Here is a 22511-nt window from a genome sequence, read left to right as displayed (position 1 = left end):
AACTGCATCATCATTGCATATTTAAGCTCCATTTGCTTCTACCAACTCGTAACACCACAGCTTGAGCAATTGTAGCATAGTCTCATACCATACAGTCAAATTGAGGTGGGGTGGGGGGGGAGGCAAGAAAACTTCTGCACAAAATATGTGCAGATTCAGAAGGGGAGTATGATCTGTTCCACATACATGCTTGAGTTCAGTGAAAATGCAAGCAGAAAAAGGCATAATTTTCACCAATTTCATATACATATTAATGAATATAAGCAATAAAGAATGATAATCCGCTAGTGGAACTCAGTATTTCCAAGTAGTCACTCTAATATTCCTCTAGTTCAGAGATTACAGATATGGTACTCCTTAAATCAGGAGAACATGAGAAAGAGAAGAAGAAAGAGAGGCTAGAGATATTCATATCATACTTCATCAGAGGACATCTCATATAAGGATACTAACACTGAAAACGCTCTTTCTTTTAACACCTAATACCGAAATCACTCATATAGCTGACTTCCAGTAGCTGCTTAGCTTATCTAAGCAATGCATTATTGATTTATTCACTTTGGTGTTGAGCCTTCACCCAACTTGGATGGCGTCCTAGGGCTGTTTCTCCCTCCCAGAGGGCTGCGCTCATGCCTGAGCTCAGTGAGCCGAGGGCTGTATGCCTTTTCAGAAATGGAAGGGCTGCGGGTGTTTTTCAGTTCTGCCACAGGTGTGCCACCTGAGCTAGTGATCTTCGGGCTGTTCAGACGCTTGATCTCGCCCCGGCTTCTTGTGACCATATCATCTAGGATCTCTGCACTCTGGGCGCGTCCCAATGCAACATCGATATCTTGCTGTAACACATGGCATTTGAGTGTAAAGAAAATGCAACATAACTAAGTCCAATACAATGTTGATGAGCAAGATTAAAGTATTCATAAGGACAGGCTAAATCTTTCTGAACTTACCGCAGCAAGGCTGAATGGTATAGCAGGTGATTCCTCATATTCTGCTGCATCCAGATCAGTCAGATGTGCACCTTTGAAGAGCTTGGGGAGGATGTACTGCCTGACTGGAACCAGGAGCATGATCATGAGGGGGAAAAGAACACCAGCTATCGGGATCCATGTGATTCCAAAGCAGACCAGCAGGTATGCTGTCTGGAACAATGTGAACATGGCTATCGTCTTGAATGGCACAGTCTCGACGAACGTGGTGTGGTACTCTTCTAGCACCCTGGGAAAGATTTACTGTATGTGGTAAGAACTTCAGTCTTCTACAGGAGCTACATTAAGACTATGCTTTATTGAGTCCATCAGATCATGTCTTACTTTACGCTTATGGATATGCAAGAAGAAATTGAGATGTGCAAAACTGATCTTTTCAGATGAACTAAAACTTACTTGTATCTTCTGCTGGGAGCAGTGAAGAGCAGCAAGATCCTCTCCCAGAACTGGTTACCAGGCAAGCTCTCAATGGCCATGAAGGCAAAATAGCCCCAGAGGACAGATGTTGGGATCTTCTTGAGTAGCGGCATTGCAGCGACACAACCTCCCACCATGGTAGCCTGTAGCAAGTTGCTCAAGCGCTGCTCCTTGACTTCGATGGGCAGCAAATCATCAATTTCTTTCTCTATGTCAAAAACTGTCTCATCAACTGGTGCGTCAATGTTACCCATGCTTGAAGCTAGCTGAACTGTTGAGTCCTTGAGCTCATTTAAGCCCTGTAGTTATTGAAAAAAGTATATAAAAATGTTATATATAAAAAATATACCATCTAAATAAAGTGCAATAATGTACTAGTTCCATGTAATAGAATGCGTACTCTTCTGACAGATGGTTGCTGATAAACAAGCGGTGTCTGCATCTGCTGATAAGCATCCTGCATGCTGCCGTACAGTTGGCTCAAGCTAGCATTCTGACTCATGCTCTTCCGTGCAGTGGCTACTAGCCGGTTACGAAGCAGCTGAAGAAAAATGTTTTGCCATGTGAGTGAGAAATCAGATATGCAGATAGTATTTTGAGATACTATTCAGCACAAGCTCACCTGATGCTTGAGAGTAGCCAAGCTCTTTGTATGCATGGGTGACTGTGGAATGACACCATTTGATGGAGGGATACCAATAAGGCCACACAGTAAGGTCTACAATTCAAGAGATAACACTGACGTAAGTGAAACGTATAGCAAAAACCAAAACTTAGTACTCAGAAATTATGCTCATCTGGGCACACCAGGAAGCCTAAGAGAAGCAAATCGTAGTGGAAGGATGGAGGCTTCCTCAAATTGAACTCTTTCTGCTGAGCAAGCTGAGATGCAACGCTATGATCGAAGTAGTAGAGAACAGCAATCATTGTTGCTGGTATGAAGGCACCGATGATATAGAGGAGCGGAACATGTGCCATATCCTGCTCATTTTATTGATATTGGAAAAAAAATAGTTGATAAGCAACAAAGTTTCACATCAAGAATCTTTTGGTGAACATTTGCTTACCTTGACAACAGTCCAATTGTCATATGCACCAGGGGACCATGGATTGGGGCTGAAAAGGCGTCGTGGAATTCCTTTTGGTACACTTCTGTAAGGTATGTAAGAAACTCCAGTCCATACTAGCACCATCAGTGGAACACCATAGTCGGCGATGAAGCCACGCAGCCAACCTATGTGGAAGAAGTATAATCATAAAAAATTTGGAATTGGATAAGAAACACAAAAAATGGAGATTAGAGACAAAGTTCTCATAGCATCTGCAGGACAAGAACAGTTCTTTGATGCACACCTGCTCCATAGCGCCATGATCGTGCCTTCCTGCTCCGCAGGGCAGTGAGCAAAAGGCCAAATGACAAGACGATTGCAAACATCCCGTTGGCAAAGCGCCATGATGCAACAAACTCCAGTGCCTTTCGGTTTTCCCTTTCAGGAATGCGGAACTCATCAACGAGCCCCTGCATTCAACACTTAGATTTGTGAGCTTGCAAATGACTATCGTAAGTTCAATTTGGAAATTACTTCAGTACTCATGAATTTCTGGCACTACTATTTTTCTCAAAAAAAAACACTCCTGATTTATAAAATGGTATTGAAATTTAGAACCGACAATTATTCAGTTCCAGTTATGACCAATCAGCACAACATAATCTGGAGACATTTCCATGCGCTTTTCACCTCCTGCACATGCCTTTGACCATCCTAGTAGATTCCTGCCACTAGTTGGTCATTGGCTTGTTGTTCAACTTGACTATAGTACTACACAACTTAAAGGGGCAGTTGCTATTTGCCACAAAGTTCATTGGACATCCAAATAAAAGAAAGAAAACCCCGTCACTAATAGCATGTCTTAGAAAAAAAATGTATTAACTTCAAGCCTGGAAAGTAGTAATGGCACTGAAAAGGCTGCAGTTTGACGAACCTTGATAGCCTGCTGCATGAAGAGCATAGCAATCAGAAGCCCAAACAGCTCGCCTGCAATGCGGGTGAACCGGTTGATGATCGAGCACGCACCTAGTATCGCCAGCAAGAACAGCAGAATGGCTGTCCATACACTGACCCTGCACATATAACATCAAACAACTAAAACAATGCTCCAGTAGTACCAATCTGCAATGAAATTCTGTCAGCACAAAAAGGATGACCTACCAACCGGTCCAGGCAAGGAACAGATTTCGGCCGAGTTCAGGCCTGTCCTTGGCGAAGTTGAACATGAATGTGTACATGAGCACTGTCGGCTCGGCGACGCCAAGGATCAGTAGAGGCTGCCCTCCCACAATGGAGTGGATTATGCCACACAGGGCAGTGGATGCCAACGTCTGAACTGCTGTGAGAACTCCATCTGCACACAACAAATTTAGCCCCAAAATAAGCTTCTCTCCCCACCCACTGGTCAACTGTACTGCAACTAACACGAAGTACAAATTTTGACTGTCCCATTTACCCGTGTTCCTCTCCAATTGCTCTCCAAACGATATCACCGGTATCGCGGACGCAAAGAATATGTAGGTGGTCGGCGCCAGAATCCTGAAACACAGCAAAAATCACTCCTTTTCAAGATCTTAGAGCCAAGAACAAAATTAAAATATTTATCACTGTCTCAATCGCAGAAGGTTTCAAGATTTAGACACCATGCCGAATTTGTAATCCTAAACAACACAATGCCAAGATTGGGAGCAAATACAAGGTTGTCTTTCAGTTCATACCTGATACCGGTGCGGAACCCTCCGGTCCAGTCCTGCTTGTAGCAGGCGAGCCTCCCATGGAGGTCGTTCTTGATGCCCCGCAGGGGCACGAAGCTCTCCTCCATTGCCCGGACCAAAAAGGGCGTCGCTTTTTCTCAGACAGAAGATCTGAGGGTATATTCTGAATGCCCACTCGGTGTGTCAAGTGAGACCCTGCTTACATCTTGCGGCAGATGGAACAGGAAGGAATGCTACAAGATTGCAGACTCGCAATGCATTTAGCGCGGATCCATGGAGGAAGACGAAGGGCCGAGGCTATGAAGGGAAGACGAGCATAGAGAGCATAGGAGGGACCAGCGCTGAGTGAAATGGCAAGCCCGAGAGAGAGTTTCAGAGGTAGGAAAGGGAAGGGCGCCTCAGAGCAATGGAGCGGGATAGAGGGCAGATATATAGACAGTGGCAGAGGAGCGAGGCGCATCACTGTCAAATCCTAAAAGAATTATTGGTAGAAAAAAGTTTAAAGCAAAAGAAATTCTAAAAAATGCATAGCTCAAGAACTGACTAGGGAAGGAGGAAGGCTTGCTGAGCACAAGGAGGAAAGCAAAAACACAAGAGTGTTGCTGGGTTTCAGTGGGGATAACACACAGCAAGCAGGACTGGTTTGACTTGTGGCCAAGAACCGCCAAAAGGCAGCTGTGAGCCTGTAACTGCTGTAGCAAGTGTCACGGCAAAATTTTGTTTACAAGTAATTGTTCAGTGATGAACAATAGCAAAAATATAAAGAAAATATAAAATTGTTTTGGCTGGCTGTGTTGCCTTGGCATGCAGTGCCAGTCCAGCTCGAGCTGTCTGCTGTCTGGGGGAATGAAGGACCCAACCAGCTTCCTCTGATCATTTTGCGAGTCTCTTCATGTGCTTTCTCCTATGTGGCTACTACGTGCTTTGCTCTAAGAGTTTAAAAGTATTGCTTCTAGGTTCATTGGAGGTGTTTCAGCCTTTCAGGGGTGTTACCATTTTCTTTACAGATTTTTAGGTGGAAAGGCAGCAACTTTTGAGAAATGTTCATGTGCCTTTTTACAAATCTTTGATCAACAAAACTGTTTGTGGGTAACTGTACTTATTCTTAGCTGGGTGAGATGAACATGGGCATAACTGATTAACTGCAATTCGTGCTTAGCGGTGTGTAACGTAATTCTTTTTCCCAAAATTTCCGGTGCCTTTCAGGAATTGGCAACTGATGTGAACTATGGCTTTTGGTACCATGACACGATTCATCTTGTGTGCGAGTATCTCCAAAGAACCAACTCGTTCGCTTTGTATTTGTTTCTGTTGCGTTGCATTCTGATGTTAGTTGCAAATCTGGCGGTTGACATTTCTAGGTTGACCATGTGGCTCATGTGTTCTCCTTCTCACCAACATTCTTTAGCATATCTGCCAGCTGTTATTGTAAACTGTGATTGCAGATTTACAGTACTAACCCTTTGATCTATCTCTCTGCATCTAGGCCAGCAGCAGTTCTTAAACTGCAGTGCAGGCAACAGCCTAGAAAAAAGTTTTTTACCTGACACTATGAACACATGACCCCAGTATCCAGATATCGACGAAATAAAAGTGGGAGCTAGTATACTAGTAAGATTCGAAACCTACCATCTGCTCTACATGATCGGTCACAAGTCACAGCCTCACAGGTTGCCATCAGTATGTGCACATGCATTCTTTTTTTTCCTAATAGTTCAGTACATGTACAGCTTGTATAATAATGTGCACAAGGTGATCTAGTTCCTTGAGACCAGCATCCTGTCCGTGTGTGTGTGGAATCTTCCAATAAGAAATCAGGGTTTTCAGGAACCCCAAAAACTGAAGTTTGCTTCAGGAGCACTGTGGATCATAAAGAGTCGACCTTAGCTTTGTCCCAGCATGCATTATTGTCTTGGCAGAAGTGTTTAACAAGGATCTTACTGTTGCTTTGGTCTGGTGTCATCTGAAGAATGTTTGTTTATGCGTGTTACTTATGTTATCCCAAAATTAAATGAAACTTTGTTTTTCTTGTTGTCTTGATGATGACATACCCTCAAGATAATATGGAAGCATGAGTACCTTCTCCTTCTTGAAAAAAAGTTCCTCACAAGTTTGGTTTGATGTGGTTATCAATTTTTTTAAAGCTACTACACATTGATGCTCATACATACACACACTCACCGTTTATAAATACATATACGTACACCCTAAGCTTATCAGCACATCCGAGAGACTAATCTGGCATGTCCCGAGGTTGACAAAGTAACTCATGTGCCTCATTGCTGACCAATCTGGTAATTTCTCATTTGGCAGTATGGATGGTTAATATGCACGATTGTTTTTGCGGTCATGACGAGTGTGGTGACAGGTAGTGCTATAGTGAGTCTCTTGCACCTGCATTTTCAGTGTGAGCTAACTACTCAAGAAAACTGTCATGGTTGCGTTTTTTTTATCCCTGTTGGCCTTCCTAACAGCTAGCAATGGCCAGTAACTAAAATATAACCAGGAATCTGGGGAGCATATCTTCAAAGTAATGAAAGTACAAAAGGTCCAAACTGTTCACACTTTTTTCTACTAGATCATCCAACTGCCTACAGTACAATCTACCTATTTTATTTTTTGGTATCTACACTAGAGTCTACCTAAATGATGGTAAGAGAAGAGAAAGAAATGGGGATGATGCAAACTTTAAATTTTCTTTGTTACAAGTTTTTCCTGGGGAATGTGACGGTGCTTAGGTGTCGAAACCCTCTTGGATGGTTTATCTGCTGATTCAGCAAATTGGGCCCATTAGGGCACACATAAGCACTAACAGCAACTGGAAGTATATATAGATGATTCCAACTAGATATTTCATAAAAGCCTAAGCAATAAAATTATATGTTACCTTTTCATTCTTTTTTAAAAAAATTTAATAACAACCAGCTTGAGTCCAGTGGTTTGTTAGCCCAAAAGGCTAGTTGGCTATGCCCCGCGCACGTGCAATGGTTCTTTTTGATGGGTTATATTTTTATTTTGTACTGCTTTTAGCTAAGCTATTAGTGTAATGGTCCTTTATTAAAGGCTGGGTGCAAAAGTAAGGGAAATGTTGCTTGAACTAAAATGAAATTAACTTCCATTGCTAATTAGTTTCAGAAGGCATGGCTAAATTGTCTGTGATAAACCTTTTTCTTTGCAGAAGCTAGTGATGACATAATGACATCCTTTTTCTAAAGCAATTTGCTCTGCTGGCGATGTAGGCATTTTGTGAAGGGCTAAATACTAAGAGGTCCAGGAGATAATACTCCAAAAGATGCACCACCCTAATTTCTTATTATTTCTGCCTCACTGTGTGTACCATTGTGAAAAAGAATTGTCTCATTTTTTCAGGTTTGCAATCAATGTCATTGCCTAACGCACAATAAGGGAAAAAAATATCATTGCCCTGGAAATGGGTTGGTAACCTGCTAAAAATGCCACAGCCTAGATGGATAAACGCTTCCATTCTTGTGTCACATACTCTGTTTTGCAATGGCTATCACTATGAGCTGGCACTCACTCCATGTTGAACATATGCTTCTCTTTATTACAGTGTTCATCCTTATCTGAAGGGCAAGGATCCAAATTTTTCTGACAGATCGAAACCTAGTTTCATGAATCATACCTATGCCCACTATATATGTTTCCATTTTCGGTTGCCTCATTAAGATATACATGTGTCGCAGTAGTTATGAAGATTTGCAGTGTGTAGAGCTTTCACGTAGGCAGAAAGCTTGCCTACGTATAAGTTATTTCCTGAAAAACTCCAAAGTGATTTCTTGACAATATTTTGATAAAATGCTAATGCTACCCTACATGATTATGTGTTTATCAGCTTGACGATGACAGCCTTAAATGAGACACTACATAATTAGATTCTTAAGTGTCCTCCAAAATATTATTTGTCATATTCGAAATTCGTCCGATAAACTAAGGTGATGACACCGCAACATCAGGTACATATCATTTCAATTTTTTAGTAAAACAATGAAAAGGACATGAGAAAAAAATCATCTAGGATCCTATTCATGATTCCACGAACTGAAAGATTGTTAGTATTTTGAGGCCGCTCTTTTTCTCCCTTTCGGTCAGATAAGGCCACGGCCCACGGCTGAGGTAACTGATGAGCTTTTAGTGAACAAGAAGATGGCAGTATGCAGAAATATCTCTGATCTTGAGCACTAATGGTAAACTAGGGTCTTCAAATAAGCTGACGAACCGCACGGCTACAGTTCTTGTCGGCCAAAAGACACAAAAAGACATCTTTTTCTCAGTTGCTAGTTGCTACCTCTACAAGATGGAGATTTTTTTTTCACTTGGATTGGGGCTACTTTGAATGATCTGTTTCCTGTGTGGCTAATCATCTTTTCAGAGTTCAGACCCATAAAGCAAGACACTTCATAAGTATGCCATAATTAATGCCATCATGTGTCATGGTAACCAAACGAAGTCTGCATAAATAATTAGCTTTGCTTGTTTTTTCCTTACTTGGTGCTGCAAAACTTATGAGTTTTTTAAAAATTCTTTTTTGGCATCTTATTACATGAAAAGCGTCATAGACTGCAATACAAAAATGTCAGATAATAAGTGTCGGTAATTGGTCTATGTTTGCAAGTGGTCTGTCTGTCAGCAGCCACCAACAGGTGTTCCTTTCATTCATCCTCATCACCTACTGAGATGAAAAAAGAATATTCTACGCATAATATGCAAGCTCAATAAACTAATTTATAATGATCTGTATGTTATCTCACTTTGGAAAGATGGCCAAACTTCATATCATTTTGTAGGATAACCCAACTTGATATCTAACATGCAATGTGTCCTGAAAAGGCGAGCATGCAAAAGTGCAAGTAGCAGCCGAACGCGGATTGATCATTGATGTGACGCAAAGCATGCATATAGATTTATTTACCTAACTGTGGCAGTTTGATCGTAACATATCTTGTTATATAATGCGAAAGAAGTTCAGTTACTGGTTGCATCCTAGCACAAGATATAGCCATTGTCCATCGAATCGACAGGGTAGCAGTTTCGTGATCAGTATATGATATGTTAAGTTCCTGAAAGTTGAATTATACAATGATAACTCAAATCAAAGAACTTCATGAGATCACCTGCGCCTCCGCTCCAATCCTATGAACAAGATAACATATATTAAACGTGATAGAAAAATTTGAGTATCATTTCACCATGTTCTTTATTTGCTGAGGTTTAACCAATAATGAAGCTCAAGTTGAGCACGGATTGTGTCACACATCACTGCTTCAGTTAGCCGACAAAGTTATAACTATTGAATCATCTAGTTTCTACAAGGATAGATTATGATATCTTCATAGGACGGTGAGAAAGGGGGGGGGGGGCGATTAGAGATATCTTGTGCCAGTGCTGCAATTTTTTTACTCATGATTATCGTAATGTACGAGGTATTGAGATTGTTTTATTTTCAGTAATAGGCGTTGAGATTGTTCAGAGACGTGTAACACTACAAGCTGCAGAAGTATGCCTGCAGTTTAGAAGTGCTGGGAAAAAAAAGATGAATTATTGCCTTGCAAAACTTGGAGCATCTTTGCAAAGTTATGCCATACTTGGACTCTATTGTTTAACCATCCAATGCCCATACTGCCAGACATTAGAGGTACGACTCTATTTATTAATTACACGATTGTAGAGTAAACATACTCTTATCAGGAATCTGGCATCTGACGTGACATTTTACACATTTACTCCAAAGAACTTTGGTATCCATCATATCAAGCAGTATAGTACACAAGGAAAAATGGATGCGACAACTTGCATAGTGTAGAACCTGCGAGTAGGTTTCAACCAAAGTTGCGCAACTGTTTGGCAACCATGCATGATATTTGATCAAATTATTGTACCGTTTGCGCTACTCCACTTGGTTGGTTGAAATGAGTAGTACAGTCTATCGGTACAATTTTTGGATTGTATGGGTTAGGGTTACCAAGTGGGTTTCCCTATATGGCAATGGATGATCTTGCCTGAAGTCTCATGCAATGCCTTTCACTTCATTTTCCTTCAGACATCAGCGACAATAATGCTGAACGGATAGACAATTCAGAAACAATCAGTTTGACACTTCAGAAACAATCAATCTTTCCTGCGGATGCGCTCACCGCACATTATTGAAGCTCCCCTCTCTCAGTTGTTGAGAAGCCAGGACTCTGAACAGGAGAGGATACAGTCAGTTAGCGATGACGTGATGCTTTCACGCGAGAAACAACTTGATGGCCTTTTCATCTCAATCCTAGAGCCTAAATTCCACAGTTCAAAAGAATAAAGCCTAATTTCTTGGTAGCTTTTAGCAGTGGTTGCGAACGACAGAAAATCAAAAATCTGAATGATATCAGTACTTGACATTGAAAGAAAGCTCAGATCTGAGCATTTCTTTTTCTGAAAGCGAGTAAAGTAACATCCTCCTAGGATACTTATCCTTTAACTTTTGGGCTCCTTTTCGCTTTTCCTGATCGTCAGATACTAAAGATCATAGCATTGTCATCTGCCGTTTACTAGATATTTATTCTAGTTCTAAGACGAATGATTTGTTTCCTCTTCTGAGGTGATCAGGACTTTGATCTTTGAACAATGCTGCAAGCTCCTGCAAGAAAAAAAAACGAACACTAATGAAACAGTCTGATGAGGGCTCACGAGCGCCAAGAAGCCAAACCTGAACATTCAAATCACCCAATCACCCATACATGAAGTTCCAAGACTGCAGAGGGACAAAAATTCAGAGGAATCCCATCCTTACCTAACAGTGCCTGTCTAATACATGGATTATTTTGATAAGACTGATGCGGAGATGAAACGCAGATGGAACACGGCAGCAGCTGGTGAGCAGTCAGGCACATGCACAGCACAAGGCCAGGTGCATCCTCATATCATCTGAGCCAATCTTGTCTAGTTCTTCGCTTTTTTCTAAGGGGCAACTAGGCTTTTGGGTTTATCATGCACCTGACCTACGAAGCTACACATCTATGAAATGTGTCGCATTACGCTTACTGGAAATGTTTATATCAAGGCATGCTAATGGGGGAAAGGACTTTCATCAATCAGGTGCTCGTTTATATGAACAAGAACTCTGGATTTCAGGGTGCTCATGATATCCTCCGGATCTAACAGGACTTCAAAAGGTTGTGGCAGGTTGTGTTACACTGACAATAGCTTCAGTCTGCATTCTGATCGACTGCTAAAATATTCAGATAGATTAGCGAGATTTTCATGATGCAGAGCAGATTCAGCTGAACAAGGTCGATGCAAGGTAAACACGAGGTTGGCAGCACTATTGAAGTTGCTTACCACTACGTACATACAAGATAGCGGAGTAAGCCACTCATGCTAAGTTACCCTGAAGAAACTTCAGTTGCATGGCCCAAATTCCAGCTCGCCTGATCATTCAGAAATCTGAGCAGAGAGAAACCATTTAAAGTTCCCAAAGCAACCACGGTTATCAGGGCTAATTACAGAACAACATATGCAATTACGATTTGATTTAAGAATGCAAGCGACGCTATTTCAAGAAATCACATATAAAATGCAAGCTTTGGGGGGAAACATCGAATATACTATTTCAAGAAATCACATATAAAATGCTGAACACGTCTTTCCAAGTTTTTTTGATCCAGGTTTCATAGACTGTCAAGTCCAAGGAGTCTTTCAATTTGATGAGTGCATTCAAAAGGCACAAAATCAGTAAACATGTGTAAGTCAATTACAAGGATTGCAAGAGAAAACTGGAAAGGAGAAAATTGTTGGAAAAAATTAATCCTATCTTTTTGAACTACACCAGCTGATAGATCCATTTCATTCAGCTGTATCATCAATTATAGCGAATCAGATATCATAATAGTTACATGTTCTTTCACAAGAAACCGCCAGTGTCCTGTCTGACTCCAAGTTGAATTAAGATCTAAGGCATTATAAGAAAGAAAAGATCAAAGGTGCAGTGGACACACGCTTGATGTGATCAGGCCTGTCCAGCACAGATTGGTTCACTCCGGTATCTCATCATCAGCACGAGACCCATTGAACAACGTGATCATTCTCCTCCTCTTTTCTTTTCTGACAGATGAATGAATGATCTTTCCGGTCAACATGTGTAATTATGAACAGGAATGAAGTTTCTTTGCAGACGATAGATAAGACATATATGCTCCTGATGGCAGCAAGTGCAGGGTAAGATGCAGACATGTATAGTCTTAATGATCCAACTAACTGTGAATCCTCCAAGGGCTTCACAAGCAATGCATTATGCATACATGCGCGCATGCGTTGCAATGAATGGTAGCATCACTTGGTTTGCTTGGCAGTTGGCAGTGATGAGCGAATGAGATGATGGTGATGATCAGTTGATCACGAAGATGAAATGAAGATTGATTCTTCCAACTATTTTTCGTTCGGGTTTTGTGAACGGACGTAAAGGACCACGCCAGAACAATTTCCAAGTATTTTCTGCCACATCTTTTAAACTTGTGTGAGTGAGTGTATGTATGTATGTATGTATGTATGTATGTATGTATGTATGTATGTATGTATGTATGTATGTATGTATGTATGTAAGATGAGAAATGAGAGTGGCTGGCCCTGGTTCATGTCGTAAAGGAAATCAGAGATCCTAGCACTAAGCCGCTAAGGTGGCAAGTCCAACAACACACCGCAAGTTTCCCCGTTTCTTAGAGACCAGCCCACTACTAAATTTAAATTTCAAATTAGAAATAGGAACAAATTAGAGGTGGAAAAAAGAACACTGTCACATTCTGCAGCCAATGCTTGTAGTATATCAACGAGTGCAGTGCGTGCGCCACCGCGTGCGTAAAATTTCCTTTTGATTCCATTTGGCAATGTTTTTTAGTTTGCATTTATCTAAATTCAGGTAGAGCAAAGGTATCTAAAGAGTATAGTACATATAAGCAAAAATAGTACATATATATTAATGTACATAAAGATAGAAATAGAAGGAGAGGAATATCTATTTATTTGTATACATATGCAGTTACATAGAAAGGTTGGAAATTTTTGTGTCCCGTGTAGGGTTGTTTGGTTTTGGTTCCCATCCGTAGTGATTGATGTCGTCATGGAGTTCAACAAGGGAATGTGCTATCTTGTCCAATGGATTTGCTGAGCCAGGCTCGCCAAGTGTAAGTAACTTTGCTTTTTCTCCTCATTGATATCGGTAGCATGGATGATGCTTCTTGACAGGCAGCATGCACAGTAGACAATTTTCTTTTCAACCTTTGATTTTGAAATTCGCTTGCCTTTATGTAAGGTCTTCGTTTTCTTATAAGAACATGAGAAACAATGGGGAATAAACAGCCTCGGTCCTATGGTGAACATTCACTTTCAATCAGTTTTCAGCTCCCGGATTGTCTGGTTGGCAAAATGTTTGATGAAAATGCTTTTCCAGTTGTTTAAAATAATAAAATATCCATATTACTCTTATTTTTTTCTTTTTTTCCATTCTCTCTCTCCTCTTTATCCATTCACCCAGCTCCCATCCCCGTCCGTCGAGCGTACGTCCGCCGCTCCCCGCCCACGGCCATCTTGAAGGCAGGCGCGGCCGGCGGGCCGCCTCTCGCCGCCCGCGGCCGGGCCGGAGGCATGCGCCGCTGGCCCGGCGCCGCTTCTGCTCCCCGCCGCGGCCGGCCCGGCGCGGCCGCTCCCCGCCGCGCCGGCCAGGCGCGCGCGGCCTGCCCGACGCCGCCGCTCCTCGCCCGTGGCCGGTAGGAGGCATGCGCGGACCGCCCATCCGCCACCAGCGCGCGGCGCCGGGCTGGACGCCCTTGCCTCATGGCCGCTGCTCCCCGTCGTGGCCTGCCACGAGGCGCGTGCAGCCGGCCCGGCGCCGCCGCTCCCCGCCCAGGAGCGCGAGGCCGCAGCGGCGGACGGCCGAACGCGGCGACGGGAGATGGCCGCCACCGCCCTCCCCTTCTTGCTCGTGCAACGTCGGCGGCTTGGCTTCTGCATACCGCGGCTTGCTGCTTGCCTTTCTTCCTCCTCCTCAGCTTCTGAAACCATTTGGGCGCCGGCATGGTGCCACTGGCGGCAGCTTAGCAAGCTTCGATTCCGATGAACCTCATGCTGTCGATCCGGCAGGTTGCTGGCTTCACCGCGCGTGGCAACGTTATACATGGACCTTCGGGGCTTTCATATTTAGAAATCTGCACAGAGAAATGGTCACACATAATCCTCTGAACTGGATTCTGGAATAACTGTGCCTGCCTAGCCTCACTTTTCTAGCTCTATGTCCCAAATGTATTAGACCATACCTCCGCAAAGCTTTGTCAGAGGTCTAGTAAGCCGATTGTTGCCACATATTGGCTCCCAAATATTTAAGGAGGTGATTGTGTCCAGCTCCAGTAGCATGGAGCGCTATTGATGGAATTGATCTTAATTAACATCATGTGCAATATTGAACGAGTATCTCTTTATTAGTATGGCAGGTACAGGAGAAACTTTGTAATTAACTAGGGTGTTCGGATCAATACTTTCATGCTGCCTTAAAAAATAAAATAGGCGGGCTAAAGAACCACTCATGCTTGCATGCGGCCTCGAGCACTTGGTCCTGAGCTATTTGTACGTTGCAGCTTGTAAGGGTCCATTTGAGAGGGGCGGAGGGCTTTTATCATCAACGGCTTCACGTATTTTGCACAAATCGAGACACCGTAGAATAGAACCGGTTTATTTTTCGATTTCACCGGCCTATTTTTTTGATTTCACCGGCTTTAGCTTCACCGGTGAAGCCATTAGCAGTAACTTCAGCTGCATTGTAGCCAAATAAAATGCTTCAGCCAAGACGCAAAATTTGTCAAAATTGTGCCCCTCGTCAAATTTTCATTTTAGCTGGTAGGTTCATCATGGAACAGAATTGTCCATTTACAGCGAAGTGCCAGTGGTACCCTCGTCCATTTATAAAATATATCATTATATGCTAGTCTAGTCTTTTCTTAGACTTTTTATAAAAGTATGGTGCATGTGCATGTATTTATTGAGATATGATTGTGCGTACAACTTAAGTATAATACAAGTTTATGTTCATGTACTATGCTAAAAATATTGAAACAACAAAGTAGATTTGTAGTTTGCACAATCTCACGGGTACTACGTTCGGATACGGATGCTCCACAAACTTCCCTTGCGGTTAGATCACTACGTGTGGATCCGATCCTATACATCAGTGAGGGAGCAGTACGACAGCGGAATCCCATCCACTTCGTTCAATACCCATAAAAATTGAAACTGCACCTGATAACCATGATACATGCTCTTTTTGTGTGACACCAAGTGAGATGAAATGGAGGTCGCTCCATCGGCGGTGCACCAGCAATAAGAATCTATTTTTTCTATGACAGCTTCTTCTCCACCGATCGACTATATTATGCATTCCGGCGTAGCGGTATCGCACCGATGGACTCATGATCATTTTGGCTCACTCCGATACCTCAGTGTAGCAGTATTCAGCCGTGAGCTGAACATACGTGTGTTTATAGGGGTGAGTTATTTGGTAGAAACAAAATACACAACGATAGGTGCAGCATGAATCCTATGGATTTATATATAGTGTATCCAAGCTCTCATGTAGCTGTGCAACAGTGCAAGCATGAGTTTGCAATGACCGGACAGCTCTGTTCGGCACCGATCGGATGAGGACAGCGGCGGCCTCACAACTCCACAAGTGGTCACGAAGAGGAGATGGACTACTGGACTTCTCCCCTCTCAAAAAATATTTACTGGTAAACTACTACTGGACTGGTTGCCGCGGCCCATGTTGTCCTTGTAGCCTCTGACCTTGCGGTCCATGCCCTTGGGATTCAATGAGGCCAGGATGCAGATTCTAGTGGGTCAACCCACTAACCCAGCACCCAAAATTCCAAGCGGGTGAAAATACCTGTCGGGTCGACCCACTCAATTCTAGTGCAAATTGGTATCCAACATTCTGGGTTACTGGGTAACCCAATCAGCATCCTCCCTTCGCCTATCTCGCGGCTCGCGAGTCGCGAGTTCAGGGGCGGGCTCGGATTTAGACGGTGGATATTCAAAATTTCTAGTAGTACAAATTTTTAACAGCCCTAAATATATATTAGTAGCATATAATTGAGTACCGACAACATAATTTACACAAATTGTTTATAATGGGCATTAATTTTGTTGTGAATTGTCCATTAATTTTGTAAATTGCAATAACAGTTTTTAAGGAAAAATGGATAAATTTAAAACTTTCACTGACCTCAGTTAGTCTTCCCCTCACTCAGCCGGTTAGGTCTGCTACCGCCTGCGCCTGCTCCCTCTCCCTGCGCCGCCTGCCTGCGCCTGGCCTCCGTCTGCGGGGCGCTAGCGGCCTAGCCCGCAGCCGCAGGCCGCAGCCGGCAGCCTGCCTTGCCACCGCCACCGGCCGCCGCGGCGCCGCCTGGCCTGGCTTGTTGCCCGCGCCGCCACCTCGGTCTGTCCTGCGCGGCTGCGCCCTGGGCCCTGCCGCCTGGCTGCGCGCGGCGCGCCTGCCTGCCCTCGCCGCCGTCGGCCTGGGGTTCCGGTGCAAGCGGCGAGCCTGGGTGGGTGACGGCCTGACGAGGCGTGTGGGATGGGGCCGGGGGGGGGGGGGGGGGTGGGGGGCCGGGGCCAAGTGGGTGGGCCGCAGGTGGGCCGGGTGGGAGGAGGTGGGCAACGTGGGCTGTTAGTGGGGAGGTGGGTTTTTTCACTGATTCAAGCCTGTTGTTCTGTTATATTTTTCATTTTTCGTTTTCTCTTAATATACTTGAGAAATATACTACATGTATAAAAATTTTTACCTAAAATAATGAGTATTCAACTGAATACCCTTGAAACATACCGGGCCCGCCCCTGCGCGAGTTCCTCGACTTCACGGCAGGCAGCAGTGCCTCACCCGTGTGCTAAAGCTAGGGCCTATAGGGGAGAGGGGAGGTTAAGCGGCAGCATGAAATTCAAGCAGAGCGTGGAGCGGAAGGCATCGGAGGAGAGGGGAGGCGTACCGCGATTTGGTTCCAATTGTTTGCGACGACCCAACTGCCGGATAGCCGGAGCCATCCATCTCCGGCGAACTGTGCAAGTGCAGGTTCCGTCCCGTGCAGTAGCGGCGCGTGGTTACAGGCTCACGACAAGAGAGAAACCATTGCTTCGTTCTCCGCATTGACTTGCTGGGCTTGAAGACTCGTCATTCCTAGCAGCCTCAGAGCCTGACGATTCATTCGGCAATGGTGTGTTGGTTCACCCATTGGATCGTTTGGGTAAACATTAAAATGCGTTAGGGTAACCCAGAACCTAGAAATAGTATTGATGGGTTCTCTGGGTCAATCACTGGTTGAGGCCCAATTCCAACCCATTTGCATCCTGACCATGCCTTTGTCTTTATGGCCCACACCTCTCGAATTTAACGACCTGTTTTTTTTTCTCATTGTACGGCCATGCTACCAGGATACTTTAGCATCTCTAAGGATGCATGAAAAATTCTAAGAGAAATGTAAATGGATATATCATGCAATCTTCATGAGGTTGAACAAATACAAGGGCAGAAAAAGAAGAGATCAGCAAGTGATCAAGAGTTACGGTGCATCAGTTTTTGTGTCAATCCACAAAGGTTATATTCACGTGTGAATTTCTTTTTATTTACATAATATTACATTATACGTTCAATCTTAATTTTGTGTGTACACAAATGATTGCATGTCCTAGCAGCTTATATTTTTATTTTAATGTTTTATGCAATTTGTTTTTTTTTTCCTCATGGGTGTTTGGTGCCCTGCCATACTTTGCACCCGACACAAAAAGCACGGCTGTTCTTTTGGTTCAGCCGAACACCTTCATCGGAACTTGGAAGAACTCACCAAAGTTGCATTAGCTGCTTAAGCTGCATTGTAGGCAATTAAAAAAAAATGGACCAAGATAAAAAAAAATTGCGACCCCCGGCCCCACCCATTCACAAACACTCACACATCTAGTACCTGCTTGTACTATATATGTTAAAATATTGACACGACAAAGGATACATGTAGTTTGCACAATCTCAAGGGTACTTCCTTCAACACCCCCAATACTGATATAACACCTAATCAAGTCACGCATGCGGTTTCTAATGCACTATTTGTCGCTGCTCCATATGGACCGTATTATGCATTCCGGCATGGTGGCACATCAGACTGTGATAAAAGGGCTTCTGGGCTCTCGGCCATTCTTTTAAAAAAACTACGGCAACCCTAAACTTTTATTACATTATGTTACATTACAGAGATAAACAGGGAGCACAAGCGGCGGCTCCAGAAGCAGGGAGGAGAGGTTTGGCTAGCTCCAATACCTCTCGGCCATTTTGGCTAGCTCCAATACCTCACACAGAAATGTCCAGCTGTGGGAGTGGTATTGCTGGACGATGTTCGTGTCTACAAACTACACAGGTATGAGTCCTTTGACAGAAACAAAATGCACACGGCGGCAGGTGCGAGATGAACTGTGGATTTATAGGGTTAATTTGTACGGTCGCAGGTAGCAATGCAAGCATGTGTTTTGCAATGAGGGCGGCTCCTGGGCTCCTGGCTCATAGCGGTGCTCACGAAGAAGACATGATGAGAGGCTCCTGGCTCCTAGCTATTTCAGCTGCGTTGTAGCCAAATAAGAAACTTCAGCAAAGACACAAAATTTGTCAAAATTATGCACCTCATCAAATTTTTGTTTCAGCTGCTAGGCTCATCATGGAACAGAAGCATCTATTTATAGCCAAGTAGTGGTAGTGGTGGCTTCATCAATATCAGCTATCAGGGCATGGGGTATTAAAAAAAAATCAGTATATGCTAGTCCAGTCTTCCTGCGACTTTTATGAAAGTACCGTGCACGTGCATGTATTCACTGGGATGATTGTACGTACAACTTCGTATACAAGATATGTTCTTTGTACTATATTAAAAACACCGAAACAACAAAGGATGATATTTGAAGTTTGCACAATCTCAGTTTATTTCGTCCAGTAACCATAAAGATGGAAACAGCACATCAATCATGATACATGCGCTTGTTGTAGCGACATGAAACGGGAGTCTCCATCGATCGATTGTACCATGCGTTCCGGCATAGAGGTATTCCAGACACTGACCATAGGAGTTATGGACTCATGGCCATTTTAGCTTGCTCCAATACGGCAATACCTCACCCCTCGCCAGTTGTGAGAGTGGATTCGCTGAACCACATATGTGTGAGTTCTTTAGCTGAAATAAAATGCACTGCAGCATGCGCGAGATAAACCGTAGGGTTTCTACGCTTGCAGATAGCACTGCTGCAAGCATGCGTTGGCAATGATCGGGACGGCTCTGTTCGGCACCGATCAGATGAGGGCAGGCAGCTCCCAGCTCGTAGCGGTGCTCACGAAGACGAGATGAGAGGTCGTCGGTGACCAAGCCGAAGTGCTAGCGTGCAATAACGTGTGTGGTGTCAGCTCCCAGGCCCAAGTGCACTACTGGACTTTTCCCCCTCTATCTCAGAAAAAAAAAAGCGCAACTACCAGTGCTGGACTGATTGCCGCGGCCCATGTCGTCCTTGCAGCCTCTGACCTTGTGGCCCACGCCTATTTAAGTCCACTGCTCCTCGCGTGACTGGCATGTCAGCCAGGCAGGGCAGAGCTGAGAGGCATGTAGCAATGCCGGTCGGTGGCATGCATCCAGGCTATTGCAGTCGCAGTGCAGCCTTGCAGGTAGCCTCGAGCAGCGGTAGCGAGCTGCCTGCACGGCGCAGGAACCGAGTGAACAGGAATACCTTTTGTTGGAGGAGCTGCTTGGGTCTCGGTGCAGCCAAATCAAAAACTTTTGGTCATGGCAAAACACAAAAATTGCCGATCTTTTTAGTAGAAAAAGAAAACGATGTTTGACTTCTGATATCAACGAGGTCAATCTCCCCTCACCTGGTTCTGTGTCCACTTAGGGCCTACTCGGTTACTTTCTGATAGTTTACGAGGATAACCTATATTTGGATCACTTTAGTTCGTGGACTAAAGTTTAAAGTTTAGACTAGAAATGAAACTTTAGTCCTATCCTATTTGGATGGAGGGACTAAAAACTATTAATATAGCCCTTAGCCATAGAGCCGGTCCTCTTTTAGTCCTTTTAGGTATGTTTGATTCACGTGACTAAATAACTTTAGTTCCGTCACCTCAGATATTTGGACATTAATTAAGAGTATTAGATATAGATTAATTATAAAATTAATTCCATAAATGAAGGCTAATTCACGAGATGAATTTAATAAGTCTAATTAATCCATCATTAGCACATGTCTACTGTAGTACAATATTGTCAAACCCTGAACTAATTAAGTTTAATGGATTCGTCTTATGAATTAATTAGTCTCCAAACTAATTTTGTAATTAGCCTATATTTAGTATTTCTAATTAGTGTCCAAACATCCGATGTGATAGGGACTGAAGTTTAGTCAAGGTGATCCAGACTTGTTTGGTTACTCAGGACTAAACTTTAATCCCATCACATCAAATGTTTGGACACCAATTAGAAATATTAAATAAAGACTAATTACAAAATCCATTGCATAATAGAGACTAATTCGCGAAACGAATCCATTAAGCCTAATTAGCCCATGATTTGATAATGTTATGCTACAGTAAACATGTGCTAATGATGGATTAATTAGGATTAATAGATTCGTCTCCATTTATACAATTAGTTTTATAGGTAGCTCATATTTAAAGCTCTTAATTGGCATTCAAATATCGGATGTGATTCGGAAGTTTAATTTTTGGATCCAAACACCCCCCTTAACCACCTCTTTGAGCCTAATGGACAAAAATCTTTAGTTCCTCTTTAACCTATGTGTTTTGCTTTCTAGGAACTAAACTTTAGCCCCTCTTTTATCTGTGTTTATAATTTTATTGCTCATGAGTTGGCTCCCCATGGGCGAAGCCGGGACCCGGGTCATCCAGTTGTCTGGATGGATCCCCTCCCTGCCGCTGTAATCAACTTATTGGCTCGCGAGTCGTCTGAGCCACGAGTATCTGAATAAAGCAGCAAGAATGGATAAAAGAAAATTAAAATCGGATGATTAAACTTTAATAGTGTGGATATAGGACCCTAGACGTCCGTTCGATCGATGTTTCGCTCACTCCAGTGGCCTTCCCTTCACTTTTCCTCCTGCTCCAGCTCCACCATGGAATGCCATGTCCATCCAAGCGAGGCTGGCCCGACCTTTTCTGAATTCTGAGACACGGAGATCCCTGTCGCTGCAAAAGGTTCATACATGGGGTGGGGCCCACCGCCCTGTCCCCGCCCCCCCCTGGGGCCCAATAAAAGCAGCGATGACCGTTTGGCAGGCGGGACCCATCGCCCCAGAAAGCTCCAGCCGGATTGCACTCCGCCCCAAGCCCCCCTAAAGCTCGTGCTCGTGGAAACGAGGAGGATGGGGACATGGACATGGAAGCTTTACCAACCTGGCAGGCATCATGACAGGGAGAAAATGCCGGCTCCGGCAGCATCAGGCGAACAAAAACGCAGCAGCTGCTGCTGAGATGGTCAGAGGTTGGAAGGGTATTATTGCGTGTGGTGTTGGTTGGAGGAACTGATTAGGAGTAGAGCTGTTCCAGATGTACTGTTTCTTGATTTCAGTCTAAGCCCCAAAAGTGCAAAAGTCTCTCTTTCAGTTGCTTCATTTTTTTTGGAACGACATCAGTTGCTTCGCATTGGTAGAGGGATTATGTCGGTACACGGGTAGTTCCTATTGGAGTATCCGGTCCGAGTCCAAGGGATGTGAGGTTATCCCTAATCTCGTACTAAGTTTCTGGGCGACAGGGCGTGAGGTCCGGGCCTGACAACTGGGAGCACAGTCTCCGAACCTCCTTCCACATACTAGTAGGTCCGGTGCCTTCACGTGCCCGCAAAGACGAAGTGCTCAGGAACAGGTAACATGGGCCCGGACCACCGCGGGATGGTCTTAGGCCCCCACGTGTGGAAGCCGGACCCCCAGGGGGCCTGAGCGCCTGGGCCAGCTGGGGGCCCAGACCTCCCACCCTACCAGGGAGGGGGTCCGGTGCAGCCACGTGGCCACTAAATTAGCACCGCCACGTGTCCGGTGGGTACCAGCCTTCTGCGAGAAGCCAGCCCAACTACCGCATTAAATGCGGGTGGTTGGGGTGCGCGCACCCAAGACAGAGCATGGGTTGCCCACTGACACGTTTGGCAGGTATGGGTGACAGCACGGTAAGCCCGCCAGTTACCGAGGCGGCGCGCGAGTTACCGAGGCGGTTCGCAGAACATTGGGACGTATGGTCACATCACAGCGCCGCGCGCGTGGGTGAAGTGTTATTATAACTT

The 22511-nt window shown here is 44.1% G+C and overlaps 1 protein-coding gene across 2 annotated transcripts; it reads right to left on the bottom strand.

Moving 5' to 3' along the window:
• Positions 1-267: 267 nt before the first annotated feature.
• On the bottom strand, positions 268-4636 carry LOC112885969 (boron transporter 1-like). Of its 2 annotated transcripts, XM_025951691.1 has the most exons (12): positions 4171-4631; positions 3909-3991; positions 3614-3806; positions 3387-3525; positions 2757-2922; positions 2471-2637; positions 2211-2384; positions 2026-2121; positions 1804-1944; positions 1383-1702; positions 948-1215; positions 268-833 (listed from the first exon to the last, which is right to left on the bottom strand). In XM_025951691.1, the coding sequence occupies exons 1-12, from the start codon at positions 4272-4274 to the stop codon at positions 555-557; spliced, it is 2130 nt and encodes a 709-aa protein (XP_025807476.1). In that variant the 5' UTR covers positions 4275-4631; the 3' UTR covers positions 268-554. The 2 variants fall into 2 exon arrangements, with proteins under 2 accessions (XP_025807476.1, XP_025807475.1); XM_025951690.1 differs by having other exon boundaries at positions 3614-3991; positions 4171-4636.
• Positions 4637-22511: the final 17875 nt, after the last annotated feature.

The sequence above is a fragment of the Panicum hallii genome, chromosome 3 (genome assembly GCF_002211085.1).
Source record: "Panicum hallii strain FIL2 chromosome 3, PHallii_v3.1, whole genome shotgun sequence".
Lineage (NCBI taxonomy): Eukaryota > Viridiplantae > Streptophyta > Magnoliopsida > Poales > Poaceae > Panicum > Panicum hallii.
The sequence above is the reverse complement of the archived record's forward strand: the minus strand, read 5'-3'. Positions and strand labels throughout refer to the sequence as shown.